General features: G+C 36.7%; 2 protein-coding genes across 2 annotated transcripts in view; both read left to right on the top strand.

Moving 5' to 3' along the window:
* Positions 1-17944, top strand: part of ALDOB (aldolase, fructose-bisphosphate B) — a 473832-nt gene that overhangs the window by 238765 nt on the left and 217123 nt on the right. The gene's annotated exons all lie outside the window — the stretch shown is intronic.
* Positions 1-17944, top strand: part of GRIN3A (glutamate ionotropic receptor NMDA type subunit 3A) — a 211821-nt gene that overhangs the window by 132313 nt on the left and 61564 nt on the right. The window contains exon 4 of the mRNA XM_062207842.1: positions 15559-15704. Within this exon, the coding sequence (XP_062063826.1) occupies positions 15559-15704 (146 nt within the window). The remainder of the gene's footprint in view (positions 1-15558; positions 15705-17944) is intronic.

Genomic DNA, 17944 nt, shown 5'->3' on the forward strand with positions numbered 1-17944 from the left:
CATGCTGGCCAACAATTGACACTCTCATTTATGATGTCAGTAATCACCCGAAGCCCTTGTCATGAGCTGCCAAGGCCATGGAAGCCTCTTGAGTTCGCCAACTCTGATATTATTTAGACAAGCCCATAGTCAAAGTGGAAGTTCTCTCCTCCTTTCAGAGAAAGGTACCTCCTTCTTTGATGACCCATTCTTTCTGCTGGGATCTCACTCACAGAGATCTTTCATTTAGGTCTTTTTTTGCCACAGTGTCTTGGCTTTCCATGCCTTAGAAACTCTTATGTGCTTTTTAGCTGGATCTGAATGCCTTAAGGGCTGATTCTGAGGCCAGAGTGCTGTTTAGGACATCTGCCATTCTAGGAGTCTGCTGTGTATCTTCCTTCCCATGTTGGATTGTTCTCTCCTTTTTAATTCTATCAGTTAGTATTAGCAGACACTAGTCTTGCTTACTGATCCCTTTGACTCTTAATCCTATCATTATGATCAATTGTGAACTGAAACTGATCACTTTGACTAGTAAGATGACATTGGTACATGCCACCTTGATGGGGTTGAATTGGAATCCCCTGGCACGTTTCTAACTCTATCATTGGGGTAAGTACGATTGAGCATGTGCCAAACTGTACATCTCCTCCCTCTATTATTCCCACTCTTATATTTAACAGGGATCACTTTTCAGTTAAATTTAAATGACTAAGAATAATTGTGTGTTAATTAAAGAGTTCAACCAATGGTATTAAGTAGAACAAAAAAAAATACTAAAAGGAATCAAGTACTAAGTTGTTCCTTGACAGTCAGGACAAGGGCTGATCAAGTCACTGTTTCTCATAGTGTCAGTTTCATTTCAATAGGTTTCCTTTTAGGTGCTCAGTTAGTTGTCACAGATCAGGGAGAACATATGATATTTGTCCCTTTGGGACTGGCTTATTTCACTCAGCATGATGGTTTCCAGATTCCTCCATTTTGTTGCAAATGAGCAGATTTCATTTTTCTTTACTGCTGCTGTATAGTATTCTATCGAGTACACATCCCATAATTTCTTTATCCAGTCTTCTGTTGATGGGCATTTAGGTTGATTCCATGTCTTAGCTATTGTGAATTGAGTTGCAATAAACATTGAGGTGCAGATAGCTCTTTTATTTGCCAATTTAATTTCCTTTGGGTAAATTCCAAGGAGTGGGATGGCTGGTTTGTATGGTAGGGTTATATTCAGGTTTCTGAGGAATCTCCAAACTGACTTCTATAGTGGCTTCCAGTTTGCATTCCCTTGAACTTTTTTGAATCATACCTAATTGTAGTTTTGTATTCTTTTATTGAACAATTTGCCAACCCACATGCCAGCTTCCCCAACCTCTCGTAACCACCATTCTTTCTACTTCCACAAGTTAAGCTTTTTTAGATTTTATGTATGAGTAAAATCACATAGTATTTGTCTTTCTTATACTGGCTTTTTTCATTTAATATAATGTCTTCCAGATTCATCCATGATGTCATAAATGACAGGATTTCATGCTTTTTAAGTAAGGCTGGATAGTATTCCATTGTGTGTGTCTGTATTCTCGTGTGTGTTTGTTATATATATTTTTTCATATGTATATAATATGTATATTCTCTATCCATCAGTTGATAAACACTTAGGTTGAGTTGGTATCTGGGCTATTGTTAATAGTGCTGCAGTAAACATGAGGGTGCAGATGTCTCTTTCATGTACTATTTCCTTTACTTTATCCAAAGGATATCCTTTATTCAAAGGATATTTACTCAGTAAGGAGATTATTGCATCATATATAGCTAAATTTTTAATTTTTTCAGGAACTATACAGTTTTCTATTTGAGTAAGATTAAATTACATTCCAGCCAGTAGTGTGCAAGTGTTCCCTTTTCTTCACATCCTCACCAACAGTTGATATCTTTGGTGATTATGATAACAGCAATCCTAACATGAGTAGGACTATCTTATTGTGGTTTTCATTTGCATTTCCCTGTTGACTAGTGATATTGAGGACTTTTTTTCATGTTTCTATTGGTCATTGAGTAGGTCATTTCTTTTTTTATTATTATTTTTTACTTTTATTTCATAAATATAAATTTCCAAAGTACAGTTTATGGATTACAAGGGCTTTCCCCTCCATAACTTCTACTCGCACCCCTCCCATTTCCCACTCCCTCTCCCATTCCATTCACATCAAGATTCATTTTCAATTATCTTTATATACAGAAGATTGATTTAGTATATAGTAAGTAAAGATTTCATCAGTTTGCACCCACACAGAAAATAAAGTGTAAAATACTGTTTCAGTACTAGTTATAGCATTACTTCACATTGGACAACACATTAAGGACAGATCCCACATGAGGAGTAAGTACACAGTGACTCCTGTTGTTGACTTAACAATTTGACACTCTTGTTTATGGCATCAGTAATCTCCCTAGGCTCTTGTCACGAGCTGCCAAGGCTATGGAAGCCTTTTGAGTTCGCTGACTTCGATCTTATTCCGACAGGATCATAGTCAAAGTGGAAGTTCTCTCCTCCCTTCAGAGAAAGATACCTCCTTCTTTGATGGCCCGTTCTTTTCTTAAGACCTACTCAGGCTTTTTGTCCATTTTTAAATTATGTCATTTATTATCTTGCTATTGAGTTGAGTTCCTTATATATTTAGGATATTAACCCTTTATCAAATGTATATTATGCAAATATTTCTCTCAATTTGAAGGTTATCTCTTCACTCCATTGTTTCATTTGCTGTGAAGAAATGTTTTAGTTTGATATCATTCTATTTGTCTATTTTTACATTTGTTGCTAGTGCTTTCCAGGTTACATCCAAAGTAAATCATTTTCCAGATTAATTTCAGAGATTTTTCCAGTGTTCTTCTAACACTGACATAGCTTTGGGTCTTACCTTTAAATATTAAGTTAACTTTTAGGTTATTTTCACATACAATATAAAAAAAGAGTTGAATTTCACTCTTCTGGATATGACTATCCAGTTTTCCCAGCACCATTTATTGAAGAGACTGTCTTTTTCCTGCTGTGTGATCTTGGCACTTTTGTTGAAACTGGTTGGCTGTAAATGCATGAATTTATTTCTGGACTCTATTCTCTTCCATGGTCTATGTGTCTGTTTAAAATGAGACTTAAGGGAGATTTCTCAATAAGACAATTTGAAGGGGCTCAGTGAACTGAAAAAGAAAGGCTGTTGCAGATGAAAAGAATAAGAAGACATTGCAACCAGGGTCAGAGAAGAAGTATAACAAAATGACTTGCTTGAAAGAAAGAGGAGAATAGGAAACAAAAAGGTAGATAGAATGTTTGTGTCTAAAGACAGAAACCACCTGACTTCATGTCAGTAGGCTCTTCTCTTGTACTATATATATAAGTGAGAGAGAAGATGGCAAGGTCATCCAAGGACTCAATAAGTGAGAAACTTGATACTATTTTATGGATATTGCTGAGCAAATTTAATTCATAAAATTATTCCTTAGAAAAGGAAATAAGACTGGAAGCATTTCATAGTAGATTTGAAACTGTGGTAGAACATGGGATACTCTAATGAAGAAATAAAGAGCCATTATTTTATCAGTCATATTCATGAGAGGAATTGATAGATAATTTTTGACCTGAGTTAGGATTTTTCAAGCTTACTTTTGCATTATTTGGGTGACCACAGAAAAGTCATTTCTTCATTATTTTCATGATGGACCTAAATTTCTTTGTATTGATCAGGAAGTAGTATGTATAATATTCAGATAAAAAGGCTCTGTGATCAGACTGGAGTCAGTCCAAGTTCAAAACTCCCTATTGGGGGCCGGAGCTGTGGCTCAGCAGGTTAACACCCTGGCCTGAAGCGCAGGCATCCCTTATGGGTGCTGGTTCAGGTCCTGGCGGCTCCTCTTCTGATCAAGCTCTCTGCTATGGCCTGGGAAAGCAGTAGAAGATGGCCCAAGTCCTTGGACCCCTGCACTCGCATGGGAGACCCGGAAGAAGCTCCTGGCTCCTGGCTTTGGATTGGCATAGCTCCGTTGCAGCCATCTGGGGAGTGAACCAGCAGATGGAAGACCTCTCTCTCTCTCTGTCCCTACCTCTCTCTTTAACTCTGTCTTTCAAATAAATAAAATAAATCTTTTTAAAAGAAAAAACCTATTATGCTTACAAGCTGAATTACCTGGAAAAATTATGTAAACTCACCTTAGTTTCTCCTGTAAAATTTGGAGATGACAAATATTCTTCAGTTATCATCATCATTATGAGATTTAAAGTATATAATACAAATTAAGGTATTTTCATAATGCTTGACACATGGAAAATGCTTAATAAAAGGAAATTAGCTGTGTTGTTACTTATAAAAATAAATGAAGTAAAATTATCTCTAACATCTCTTCTTGCTATTCATCTTTCCCTTAACCTGGGCTCTATATTATTATAGTCTCCTGGTCTTGACTCATTCCCTAACCTCCACCTGTAAACCGAGTAGAGTAGGAAAAAGAAGCATTAAGGTGGACAATGTGGCTTCAGAAATGTGTATGTGCAGGGGAGGAAGATGAAATATGTGTGCAGTCTAGAAAAAAAGCAGGGCTTAGGCACACTACAGGCATCATCAAAATTGCTAGATGTTGAATACAAGAATTTGAACACCATAGGACACAGGATGAATGTCTTATTTTAGGGAATTTAGCCAATCCATCTATTTTTACCTTTTATGAATAGAACACAGAAGTCATCAGACTATCTATGTATTATGAATAGAATAATAAGCCATAGATATATTTTATAAATAGTACAGTTCAAATGTTGCTCTTCTTGCTCTTGTTTCTATAACTGTGACAAATACCTGGTTTAAAATCCCAACAAGTATGGTATGGGCTGTTTGTCTTATTTCTATAAATTGGCATTAGTCCCTTGGATTAAATTGTTCATTAGGTTTGAGGAACGCCTATCTTATCTATAGCTTCACAAAGAAGAAAAATCTTTCCTGAAGGCAGTTATATTTTACTAGAGAACAATAATAAATAATATAGTAAGAAGAAGTAAACTGGAGACTAATAATACCTGTTCTCAGATTTCTGGATTCATTTCCTTGATCTGCCACTCTGTGGTGGCCTGGCCTTGAACAAGTTGCTTGATCACATCAAGTTTCAGGTACTGCATCTTTAAAGCAGGGATAATGACTGTACATACACAAAGTTATTCTGTAAAGAGTAAATGAGGTGATGAATTTAAGATCTTGGCACAGTTCCTGGAATGAAGGAGGTACTCAATAAAGGTTAGCTATTATCATTATTAAAATAATGGAAGACATAATATAGAAAATAAATAACTCCAGCTTTGGTGAGAAGGCAGATATACAAAGCCTGTATCAAAGGATGAGGAATGGAGGAAAACACAAAGGAGACAGAATGCACAAAGAACTCAGCTGACATGAGTAGGCATGCTACTCAACTGCAGGCCTATTAAGGCTGATCCAATAGATCTACCCCTAGGACGTGATTTAAAATTAATCCTAGTGTCATAGTAACACTTAAATTTGAAGTTTTGTGACTGGATCCTTCCCATTACTAGTTCTAGAAAGAAACAAAGAACTTTAGTTGTTGGGACCTCCAGTTGTAAGACTGATCCCCAGTCTTAGCTAGAAATGAGAAGTGTCCTCAAACTAAAGCCTCAAACAGGCAGTTCAAGGAAGTCTGCTGAGGTTTGTCACACCTGCTTCTGTTCATTCACCTGAAAAGGTGACTCTTCCTAAGTAGCCATTAGGATTATAGAATAGAGAGGAAATTTTGAAATATGAGAGTCAAGAAGCTAGTCAGTGTCATATTGACCATAACAGAAGCTGGCCAACATTTTCTGTATGGGCCAGATAGTGAATATTTTAGGGTTTATGGGACATATGATCTCTTTTATACCTGCTCAGCTCTACTATTATACAAAAGCAGCAATAGACAATATGTAAATGTGAATGGATGTGTCTGTCTTCCATAGAACTTGATTTACAAAAACAGGTAGCAGGCTGGATTTGGCCCTTGGACTATAGTTTGCTGACCCCTAGTCTGTATAAGAGACTTGATGCAATGATTCAAGTTGTTGGAAGGACCTGGGCTAAAGCTTATATAAATCAAATATGATGTCAAAGAATGTTATTGTCTAGATATTAGCTGACCTAACATAGAGATCTTCAAACTGGAAATGAATGGTGAGGCAGTAAATTGCCTACCTTCAAATATGGAAAGCAGCCTCTATAGATGAAAATAGGAATGATGTAGAAAAAAATAATTGCAACATAAGTTGTACTCAGTAATTCACATTGAAAATATTATTTGGTAGGGCTCAGTAAAATTATTTGAAGTCTTTCTTTCTTTCCTGTATTCTAATGTTCAGAGTGTGAATGATAACTAAGTTAAACATACATCCTTATTTTTCTTGGGCAGTTCTAGTATTATCTCTGTATAATTTTCAGTAGTACTCTCTTTCAAACAAGTATCTAGTTTGCATTATGCATCATTTGACCACAACTATAATGCTTCTTCAATTGTGGCAAAAATATATATATATATTATTTTTCACCAAAACTTTGACAATAATATCAGTCTATAAAGTACAGAATATGGTGCTAGATTAGGGTAAGTGAAGGCTTCAAGTCAGTCATATTCAAAGCCAATCTTATCACTTTCTGTTAGATATAGATAATATGCTAGGTTTCCCAAATTTCAGATCCTCATATGGAAAAATAAATAATAAGAATAGCAATCTATATTTAAATATATTAGCACATGGTAAACATTCAAATTGTTAGCTGTTTCATTATTTTAATTATTATTATAATCAAATAGAATGGATTGGTTGAGTGGGGTCACAAAGACATCTTTCACATTCAGGAGATATGCCTTGAGAGGAATGATTTCCTTGTCACAGGAGACAGTCAAGCAGAGGCTTAAAAGGTACTTAACAGTGATGTCATAAACAAAATCTTGCTACCAAAGTCTGATCTGTGAACTGTGGCATTGGCATCAACGGGGAGCTTGTTGATAGAAAATCTTAGGCTTCATCTTAGATTTAATTCATCAAAATATACAGTTTGAAGAAATCCCAGCTAGTACATTTTGCTTTGCTCTAAAGTATTCAGCAATTAGCAGATGATTACAGTACATTGATGACTTATAAGCCCCTCAGCCCTGATATCTTCTGATATTACAGAGTCCATATGTTTTAAGCAGATAAAATAATGGCAATGGGAGGAGCTATGGTTCAAGATCTAGTATGTCCCATTCCATTGAGCAAGTTAAGAATGATCCTTTCCACCCAATTCCAAAGAACATTGTACCAAATCAAGACTATGTTCCACTTATGATTTAAATATCAATCTTGGTTAGATACAAATGTAGACCTTTAGTGAACATACTCAGTATTGGGATTGTTTTGACTCTAAAATAGGTTATCAACCTTGGATGTAGAAGCTTGCTTTCTGAGTTTGCTTCTATTTGTTTTGAGTCACATCTTGGCTTTCTGGGAAATGTCTGTCTCATTGTTCTCCAAGTGCTCCAGGTAGAGATCAGTATTCCATTAATACTGAACAATTCACATACAAATAGATAGTTTAACCTTAGATATTTCCCCAAAACCCAAAGCTGTTGACATAAATATAAACAGAATTGGAAGAACCAGTGAAGTATTTAGCTGAGACTTTAAGAAACGCTTCTCTCTCGAGGACTTCCTGGTGATGGTTGTAATGCAGTTCAATTGCTTTAGTTGTTTGTATATTTTTAGCCTCCATCCTCGATGCAGGCTTTCTGACATTCCTGGCTATTCGATTTACACAGAGAATGGACTATGTTGGCCCACTGGGTTACATCAATTGCTTCTTAGATCCCTTTGCTGGTTCTATTTTTCTTTGATTGCTGAGCAGCCTGTTGTTGGTTTTCTTTTTCCATTAGAATCTCACGGAGAAATCAAAGATAATATCTTGTTTTGAAAGTATTAATGTAAGCATTAAAGGAATAGAAATTATTTTTAAGAGGGAAGACAGACAACATGAAATGTGATGAAAGTATTTAATTTGTAATGTGTTGACTGTAAGGGAATTCTATTTTTAACAATGATGAGTCATTTATTATTCCTATATGCCTACATTTGTTATTCATCTCCTATATGCCTAACATATATGGTATGATGATAATGATGATGATGATGATGGTGATGGTGATAGCATCAGCTAAACTTTGTTGAGGATTTATGATCACATAAAAGACATAGTCATGGTTCCTGTCATCACGGAAATTTAAAATTTACAATCTAGCAGGGAAGGTAGATTTAACAAACAATTCCAAGTGTTATCAGTGCAATATAAAAGTGGTGTTACAACTGGCTTGAAACAGTTTAAGGTTCATTATAGGCTTCATTAGGAAGTCAGATTTATGAATTATTCAAAGTACAAGTAGGGATGGAAAAGGATCATCCCAAGCAGAGAGAGAGAAGACTACATGCAAGAGCTCTGATAAAGTAAGAAACATGTATTGGAAGAACTGAGGGAAGTGGTTAAATCTTGGAGAGAGGGTAAGGAGTCTAAAAGGAGAAAAAGCAGGAACAAAATCATGCTAAACCTGGAAAGCCATGTGAGGAATGTAAACTTTATACCAAAGCGCAATGGGGAGCCACTGATGAGAGGTAAACAAGTGAGTGACATGATCATATTTGTGTTCTAAGGTTTCTCTGAGTGTACTGGAGTGAAAGAAAGGGAATGTATGAAGGGTACTGATACATGATGGTGACTTACACCAGAAAGGTGGCAGTGTTTGTGAAACATCTCCAAGTTATAGTGGGGTCCTCGACTGGCAAACAAATCTCCTATAGTCTGATTATTTGTGAATGCCTGAAGGAATTTTACATTCTCAAAACCTCAAAGTCATTACCTTCAAATACCCAAATAAAGCAGATATGGGGGTTGATGTTCAAATAGGAACAGAAAGTCATGGAAACGAAAAGAAAAACAAAACAACAACAACAACAACAAAACAGTCCTTCACTGGAATTCTGAGTCTGGGTATTCATTCTGGTTGCCAACTTCTTTCAGTGCCCTAAGAAGAAATAATGTACTGATGAATTAACAAAGAAAATGAGGCCCAGAAAGGCAATAGTTTGCCTAGCAATGGTTTGTAGGTCATAAAATTATTACCATAGAATAATGTGGGCAAATGGATATCCATAAAGGATTCTTTTCATATATAAGACAAAAGTATTTAATTAGAAAGCTTGAATTGGAAGCCACACTATTAACACCTTCTGTTCTAACTGGACTACAAAACACTCATTTCCCTCTGAGTTCAAAGAATAGTTACCAATTAATCTGTCTTCAAGAGTTTTGTTGAGCAACTACATGATAAAAGTCATTGAGATACCATGAGGAATTAACACAGACATGATTCTCATTCACATAGAGCTTCCAATTCAATTAAAACTTTAACCAAATAATTACATAATTAAACATATTTGCAAATATATGTGTATTATGAGGACTTATGAAAAGAGAATCTGGCCTAGGCAGCAAGTTAAGTAATTAATGACTGAAATGAGCAGTAGATGAATAAATGTAAGTTAAATGTGTGAGGGAGGATAGGAGAACAGTAATAAAATGAATTAACTTGATATGCAGATGTAAAGTACTTGTCAGGTGTCAAGAGTCATCATAGGTAACTAATAAATGCAATTTCATCTGTAAGGGAAAATAGCATAGGCTGAATCTTGCTAAATGTTACATGTTGGGATTTTCTTGTTATGCTATCTAAATACCAATGCCTTAACCTGTAAAATATGAAAAATAACATCTATCTTGAAAGATATTAAGAGGATTAAAAATATTTGAAAAACACCTATTTCACTGCCTATCACATAAGTAGCAAATTTTGTAATGACCAGACTGAAGGAGCCGGTATCATGTGATGTGAGCAGTGCTGTTCCATTGTGGTCAAAAGCTAAGTGTCTTTGATCAGACTGTCTGGGTTCAAATCCCAGGTCTCACATGCACTAACTCTGTATTTTAGGGCAAATGACAAACTTTCTAATATTCAGTTTCTTCATCTGTAGGAGGCAGATAATTGAAATATCTATAGGTTTCTTGGGAGTATTGAAGAAGATAATAATGAAAAGTATGAAAGACTGCTTAAATAAATACCTTCACAAAACATCTTGTATGTACAAGGTACATGTGTGTCAGCACAGAAAAATAAGCAGTTAATTATTTTTGTGTCCTGGGTGGAAGAGTGATAGGTAAGACAAAAAATTCACTTAAAAATTCTTCATCTACAAGGAACAAAAACCAATTCCTGGAACAAGGACAATCTCTTCAACAAATTGTGCTGGGAAAACTGGATTTCCACATGCAGAAGCATGAAGCAAGACCCCTACCTTACACCTTACACAAAAATCCACTCAATATTGATTAAAGATCTAAATCTATTACCCGACACCATCAAATTATTAGAGAACACTGGAGAAACCCTGCAAGATATAGGCACAGGCAAAGACTTCTTAGAAAAACCCCAGATCAAAGCCAAAATTAACAATTGGGATTACATCACATTGAGAAGTTTCTGTCCTGCAAAAGAAACACTCAGGAGTGAAGAGGCAACCAACAGAATGGGAGAAAATATTTGCAAATTATGCAACAGTTAAAGGATTAATAAGAAGAATCTACAAAGAGATCAAGAAATTCCACAACAACAAAACAAACAACTCACTTAAGAGATGGGCCAAGAACCTAAATAGACATTTTACAAAAGAGGAAATCCAAACGACCAACAGACACATGAAAAATGTTCAGGATCACTAGCCATCAGGGAAATGCAAATCAAAACCACAATAAGGTTTCACCTCACCCCGGTAAGAATGGCTCACATTCAGAAATCTACCAACAACAGATGCTGGCAAGGATGTGGGGAAAAAGGCACACTAATCCACTTTGGTGGGAATGCCACTGTGTAAGTCAGTTTGGAGACTCCTCAGAAACCTGAATATAACCCTACCACATGACCCAGCCATCCCACCCCTTGGAATTTACCCAAAGGAAATTAAATTGGCAAATAAAAGAACTATCTGCACCTCAATGTTTATTGCAGCTCAATTCACAGTAGCTAAGACCTGGAATCAACCTAAATAGCCATCAACAGAAGACTGGATAAAGAAATTATAGGATCTGTACTCTATAGAATACTACACAGTGGTAAAAAAAAAAATGAAATCTGGTCATTTACAACAAAATGGAGGAATCTGGAAAACATCATGCTAAGTGAAATAAGCCAGTCCCAAAGGGACAAATATCATATGTTCTCCCTGATTGATGACAACTAACTGAGCACCTAAAAGGAAACCTGTTGAAGTGAAACTGACACTATGAGAAACAATGACTTGATCAGCCCTTGTTCTGACTGACTAGGAACAGCTTACTATTTTATTCCTTTTAGTATTTTCTTTTTCTAATTAATACCATTGGTTGAACTATTTAATTAACACACAGTTATTCTTAGGAGTTTAAATCCAACTGAAAATTGATCCCTGTTAAAAATAAGAGTGAGAATAATGGAGGGAGGAGATGTACAGTTTGGCACATGCTCACTTGGACTTAACCCTAAAGGTAAAGCTAGAAACGTGCCATGGGATTCCAAATCCCATTAAATTGGCAGGTACCAATGCCATCTTATTAGTTAAAGTGATCAGTTTAAGTTCGTAATTGATCATAATGATAGGATTAAGAGTCAAAGGGATCAGTAAGCAAGACTAGTGTCTGCTAATACTAACTGATAGAATTAAAAAGGAGAGAACAATCCAACATGGGAAGCAAGATACACAGCAGACTCCCAGAATGGCAGATGTCCTAAACAGCACTCTGGCCTCAGAATCAGCCCTTAAGGCATTCAGATCCGACTAAACAGCCCGTGAGAGTATTTTAGGCATGGAAAGCCAAGACACTGTGGCAAAAAAAGACCTAAATGAAAGATCTCTGTGAGTGAGATACCAGCAGAAAGAATGGGCCATCAAAGGAGGTACCTTTCTCTGAAGGGAGGAGAGAACTTCCACTTTGACTATGGCCTTGTCTAAGTAAGGTCAGAGTTTGTGAACTTAAGAGGCTTCCATAGCCTTGGCAGCTCATGACAAGAGCTTCGGGTGATTACTGACGTCATAAATAAGAGTGTCAATTGTTAAATCAACAACAGGAGTCACTGTGCACTTACTCCCCAATTAGGATCTCTGTCCTTAATGTGTTGTACTATGAGATATATGAGGTGTATATATATATATATATATATATATATATATATATATATACATATACATATGTATATATATATCATATATATCATATATATAATTTATGTATGATATATGAAATATATGAGGTATAACTAGTACTCAAACAGTACTTTATACTTTGTGTTTCTGTGTGGGTGCAAACTGTTGAAATCTTTCCTTAGTATATACTAAGTTGATCTTCTGTATATAAAGATAATTAAAAATGAATCTTAATGAAGAATGGGATGGGAGAGGGAGTAGGAGATGGGATAATTTGTGGGTGGGAGGGTGGTTATGGGGGGGGGAACTGCTATAATCCAAAAGTTGTACTTTTGAAATTTATATTTATTAAATAAAAGTTTTCTCAAAAATAATTCTTAATCTAGTTATTAAGAAAAGAATCAATATTTGGACAAATAAAATGGTAAAAAATTTGCATTGCTCAAGCCATAGAGATAATTTTAATATTGTAAGAACTACCAGGAGGTCGAAGGCCCCAGTAGAATAATTATTGAAGGCTAGTGAGTTCTTTGTAATAAAACATCTTTACTCTTGTTGCTGCTATGAGCTGGAAGGCAGAATGATGTGTTGGACAACCAAATGGGTTTTAAATCAAAAAGACTTGGATTATAATCTAGTCCCTACTACTTCTATTTATTTGTTTATTTATTTATTTTTGACAGGCAGAGTAGATAGTGAGAGAGAGACAGAGAGAAAGGTCTTCCTTTTGCCATTGGTTCACCCTCCAATGGCCACCACAGCTGGCGCGCTGCAGCCAGTGCACCGCGCTGATCCGATGGCAGGAGCCAGGTGCTTCTCCTGGTCTCCCATGGGGTGCAGGGCCCAAGAACTTGGGCCATCCTCCACTGCACTCCCTGGCCACAGCAGAGAGCTGGCCTGGAAGAGGGGCAACCAGGACAGAATCCAGCGCCCTGACCAGGACTAGAACCCAGTGTGCCGGCGCCACAAGTTGGAGGATTAGCCTAGTGAGCCGCAGCACCAGCCTAGTCCCTACTACTAGCTGTGTGATCCTATGCCAGTTACTTCACTTCCCTGAGCTTCAGTATACTAATCTTTAAAAGGGAGTAATAATAGCACATTTCTTATGAAGCTATTATAAGGATTAAACAAGATAATGAATGTAAGTACTAAGAACCACATTTAGCACGTACGAAGTATTCAGTAAATGTTAGCTATTATTATTTATGCCTCATTAACATTATATTGGCATAAAACATTAGAATTTGTTTCATTCATGGAGCAATTACTTTAAACACAAAGGTGTGCCATATCACCTACTAACAGTTGTGTATCCAATAACAGTATTATGAACAACCAAGTACTGAGAGTTCCTATATGACAGGAATTACAGGTGTTTAATTTTGTGGCCGAAGTAACTGAGATATATACATAGTAGGCCTTCAATAAATGTTGAGTAAATGAATGAATAAGATATTTTGCTGATTTAAAAAAATTTTAATTCATAAATGTGATTCATGTTTCTGTAGATAATAGATAAGTAAAAAATAAATGCACTTGCAATTTCACCATCAGTGCAACAGCCATTGCTAATATCTTGATATATTTCCTTCCAAGATGTGTATACATATATAACATATAAACAGGATTACAGTATTTAAATAAATATATATATTTAATTTTGGTCAAACCATTTAAAAGCTTTTTCTATTTTCCACATGACATTTGCCTTATTTTATTAGAAATACTTCACAAACATGATTTATATAATTTTCAAGATATTCTGGGATGTTCAAAATATTTTATTTAACTGTAGCCATATTTTTAGACATTTAGTATGTTTCAAAACTAGTTCATCTTGAAATACAAGATATTTGTTACCATATTCAGTGAATTCTTAACCTTTGGGCTATAATCTTGAAGACTTAATTATTTTTTAAAAAGAAAAAAATTACAAACACATATTTACACAACATATTGCTTATAATTTCAAGAGATTTATAAATTCCATGAAGCCTATCTATGGATTCCTATCTCCTGAACTTCTGGTCAAAATTATAAACCATGCCAATATGGAAAAAAAGGATTTTACTATAACAATTGTGAGAAAATATAGTCTCTAAAATATAACTGACTACAGAATATTTGACTATTTTCATAATATGACCCAATCCTAGTTCATTATTATAATAGTGGTAGTCCAAGATTTAGATTCCATACCGCTCAATGAATAATGTGCCATATGGTTTATCTTCATTATCAGTGATGAAAATCTCAGCAGGACTCCCAGTGCACTGCCTCTCATCACTATGAGGTCCTTAGAGACCTATGACATTACTGGGTCTACTCCTCTTTGTTGCTTCTAAAAGTCTTACATACACTGCATTTGAGCAAATATACAGCATGACTCAGCATTGGAAAACATAGCTACTTAAAGAAAAGAGATCCTCTCATAATAATTTCTAAAATAAATTCAAGAAACTTGAAAGAAAATATAACATAAGGACTGATAAACATAAAAGGGACATACTTACAGTATTTGTTAAGATATTTTTATGCTATCAGGATGTATAGTTTTAACTTGCCTTTTGTGTAGTTTCAACCAAAGTATATCATAATCTTTCATTCATTATCTTAACATGAGTATACCTTGTCATATATGCAATTTACACCAATGAGGCTCTTTCTACAGGCCAATTTATATAGCTTCTAAAGAATTCTAGTAGCTTCTTAAGATAAAGCTAAAAAATTATTTTGTATTTTTTTAATTGTTGCCATCTGTTTTTTCTGGACATACAAGCATTACCAATGAGAAAGCTTGGATCTGAAAGAGCATATACCTGTGTCTGGATAGCTCCTGTGCATATTTATGCCTGTGCATATTTGAAGAGCTCTAAATTATCACTAGCTTCCAAAGAATGGTGAAAGGAAACTTTTTAAGACAATTCTAAAAATAATTTATATATTTTAATGATTTATTTATTTATTTGAAACTCAGAGCTAGAGAGAGAGGGACCTTCCATCTGCTGGTTCACTCTCCAAAGGGCCACAACAACCAGGGCTGGGCTGGGCTGGGCCAAGAGCTTCATCTGGGTCTCTGATATGAGTGGCAGGACTCAACCTCTTGGGCCATCCTATGCTAATTTCCCAGGTCACCAGCATCGAGCTGTATGGGAAGTGGAGCAGCTAGGACACAAACCGGCACCCATATGGGATGCCAGCACTGCAGGCAGCAGCTTTACCCTCTGTGCCACAATGCCAACCCCTGAAGAATAATTTATATTAAAGTGATTTCTTTTTCTCTCTCACAGCTGCATCATCCCTCCCAAGGCTTCCGCTTTGGAACTGTCCGGGAAAGCAGTGCTGAAGATTATGTAAGACAAAGCTTCCCAGAGATGCATGAGTATATGAGAAGGTACAATGTACCAGCTACCCCTGATGGAGTGGAGTTTTTGAAGTGAGTGTCTACCTCTTGGGTCCAAAGTGTTCTCAGTGAAGTAGAAGTCATGTAGCTAGTGGCACATTTGTAATTTTTAATAACAAACAAGTACACCCACTGTATGTTCAGTATTACCTCACACCGTGTGAAATCCAGGATGTAGTATAGAATTGTGTGCACTTAATTATGTGGCCTAGATTTCTAGTTACCTGCATAGTCTCAAGTTGGCAGTAGCTTTGCTAAAAGAACCAGTGGGGTCATTAGTGTAGCAGATGGTGGGAGAAGCAAATGTTGGCTTGACATCACTTGAGAAAGCCACAGTGCTAAAATGATCAAACACACAGGGAATGTAGCCAAAGGATGAAGTGTCCCAAAGCAGCCTCTTTCTTCACAGTGACTCTCCAGGCTCATGGAATGCCTCATCTTGCCACAAAGAAATGGAATTTATCTTAAAGCTTTCCTGTAGAGATGAAATAAGATAGAAGGTAATGATTCCCATGCCTGTATCATCATCAGAATTTATGAGAAGCAATCAAGAGCAATCACATTTCTGTGGCAGATTATCAGCGTCTGTAATTCAGTGCAGCTGAATGCAAAGGAGGACACTGCAGTTGTGGCTCTGCTCATCCAGCCTTCCTGGGATACGGGAATGTCTGGCTCCTGATAAGCACCGCTGCTTGAGGATGAACATCCTCTCCTTCCTGTCTGTTGGCATCAAGACAATGACAGATATCCAAACCTCCAATCTCTAGAATCCTGTAGCCTGAGGAAACTGATTTCTTCATGGTTGGCTGCTGTAATATTCCCAATGTACAGTAGGGCCTACCACATCAAATACTTTTTTGGGAAAAAAAGGGAAATAAACAATTTCATGAATCCCAGAGCTCCAGGCCTTTTAAAGGATTTTAGGGACTTTTAACCAGAGCTTGGAAAGGAAGGCTTGTGCTCCCAGATTTACAAAGTTGTATGTGATGTTTACATGGTATGAAACTACATTTTAAATTTTGAAACAACATCAAAATATTAGGGTCCCCATTTGACACAAAGTTCACAGCTCTGTTGCTTCCTAAATCCTCTTCTGTATTCTCTCCTTCAGGGAAGTTTGTGGCTAAGAGAGAATACAAGATGCCAGGGAAATGGCAATGGCTCCCAGCTAGATAGTAGTGGCTGACAAACTGGGCTCTGCTCACAGCATGAAAAGGATGAGGCGTGCCGCTGCTACAGTCTCCAGCAGTTCCATTCCACTCAGGCGATCCTTTAACTCAGAGGGTCCTGTGCTTAGCATTGGCCCACCCTGGCTTGGAGAAAGCAATCACTAGAAGAGCAGGCACAGATGAGAAGGCCTGAAAGAAAGAAATTTTCCATAGTGATACAACTAACAAGTGGCAGAGTCAGGGTGAGGAAGAGATCTCTGGAACTTAACCATTGCTTCAGACTGGTCTAGAACCACAATGGAAGAGTAGGTCTTTGGTGTTGAAAAATAAAAAATAGTCCAAGTTCTAGAAGCTTCAGGTTAGTACCTAGTTGGTATCCTGTTAGTATCTGGGAGATGGTTGGAGATTCAAATATTGGGCCCCAGCCCAAATCTGCTGCCTTAGAATCTGCATTTAAACAAGTTCCCCACGTGACTCATTGATTGGAATAGAGGCAGAGCCGATCATGAACATCCTCTCACTCTTCATCTCAGGACATCCTTTTCACTTTCGACCTAGCCACTCCCTATGCTCTTACCACCATGCCAAGGAACCCAGTTACCATGTTATCGCCTGGTATCTCAGAGTTTTACATGAAGGGCACAACCCCTGAAGTTTCCTATACAAGATGGGTCCCAATGTGTTGAACTTGTCCTTCCCTCTTCCATTAAAATTCCCCTGGGCTCAGTCCTACTCCCTAAAGGCCCTGCTTTCTGAAGTGATAGTTTTCTAATAAATTATCCCCATTGAAATGTGACTGTTTTGTGGTATATGATTTATATATATATATATATATATATATATATATATATAATGAATGCTTAAAAAGACAGCATGATTCTATAGAGGGAGAAACAATTGAAGGCCCTACCAACTGTGGCAGTGAGCTACTGTGGCTGAATTACACCTGGCCACTTCCTCAGTGTGACTTGGGATCCCTTGAAAGTCATGGGCTAATTGTTTCTTGCCTTCTTATGCAAAAGAAATCTATCATAGCTAACTCAATTTTTGCAATAACTTATCAGAAGTAGCTATTTAAGGATACCAGTAACACTGGATCTCAGG

This window comes from Lepus europaeus, chromosome 12, assembly GCF_033115175.1.
Source record: "Lepus europaeus isolate LE1 chromosome 12, mLepTim1.pri, whole genome shotgun sequence".
NCBI lineage: Eukaryota > Metazoa > Chordata > Mammalia > Lagomorpha > Leporidae > Lepus > Lepus europaeus.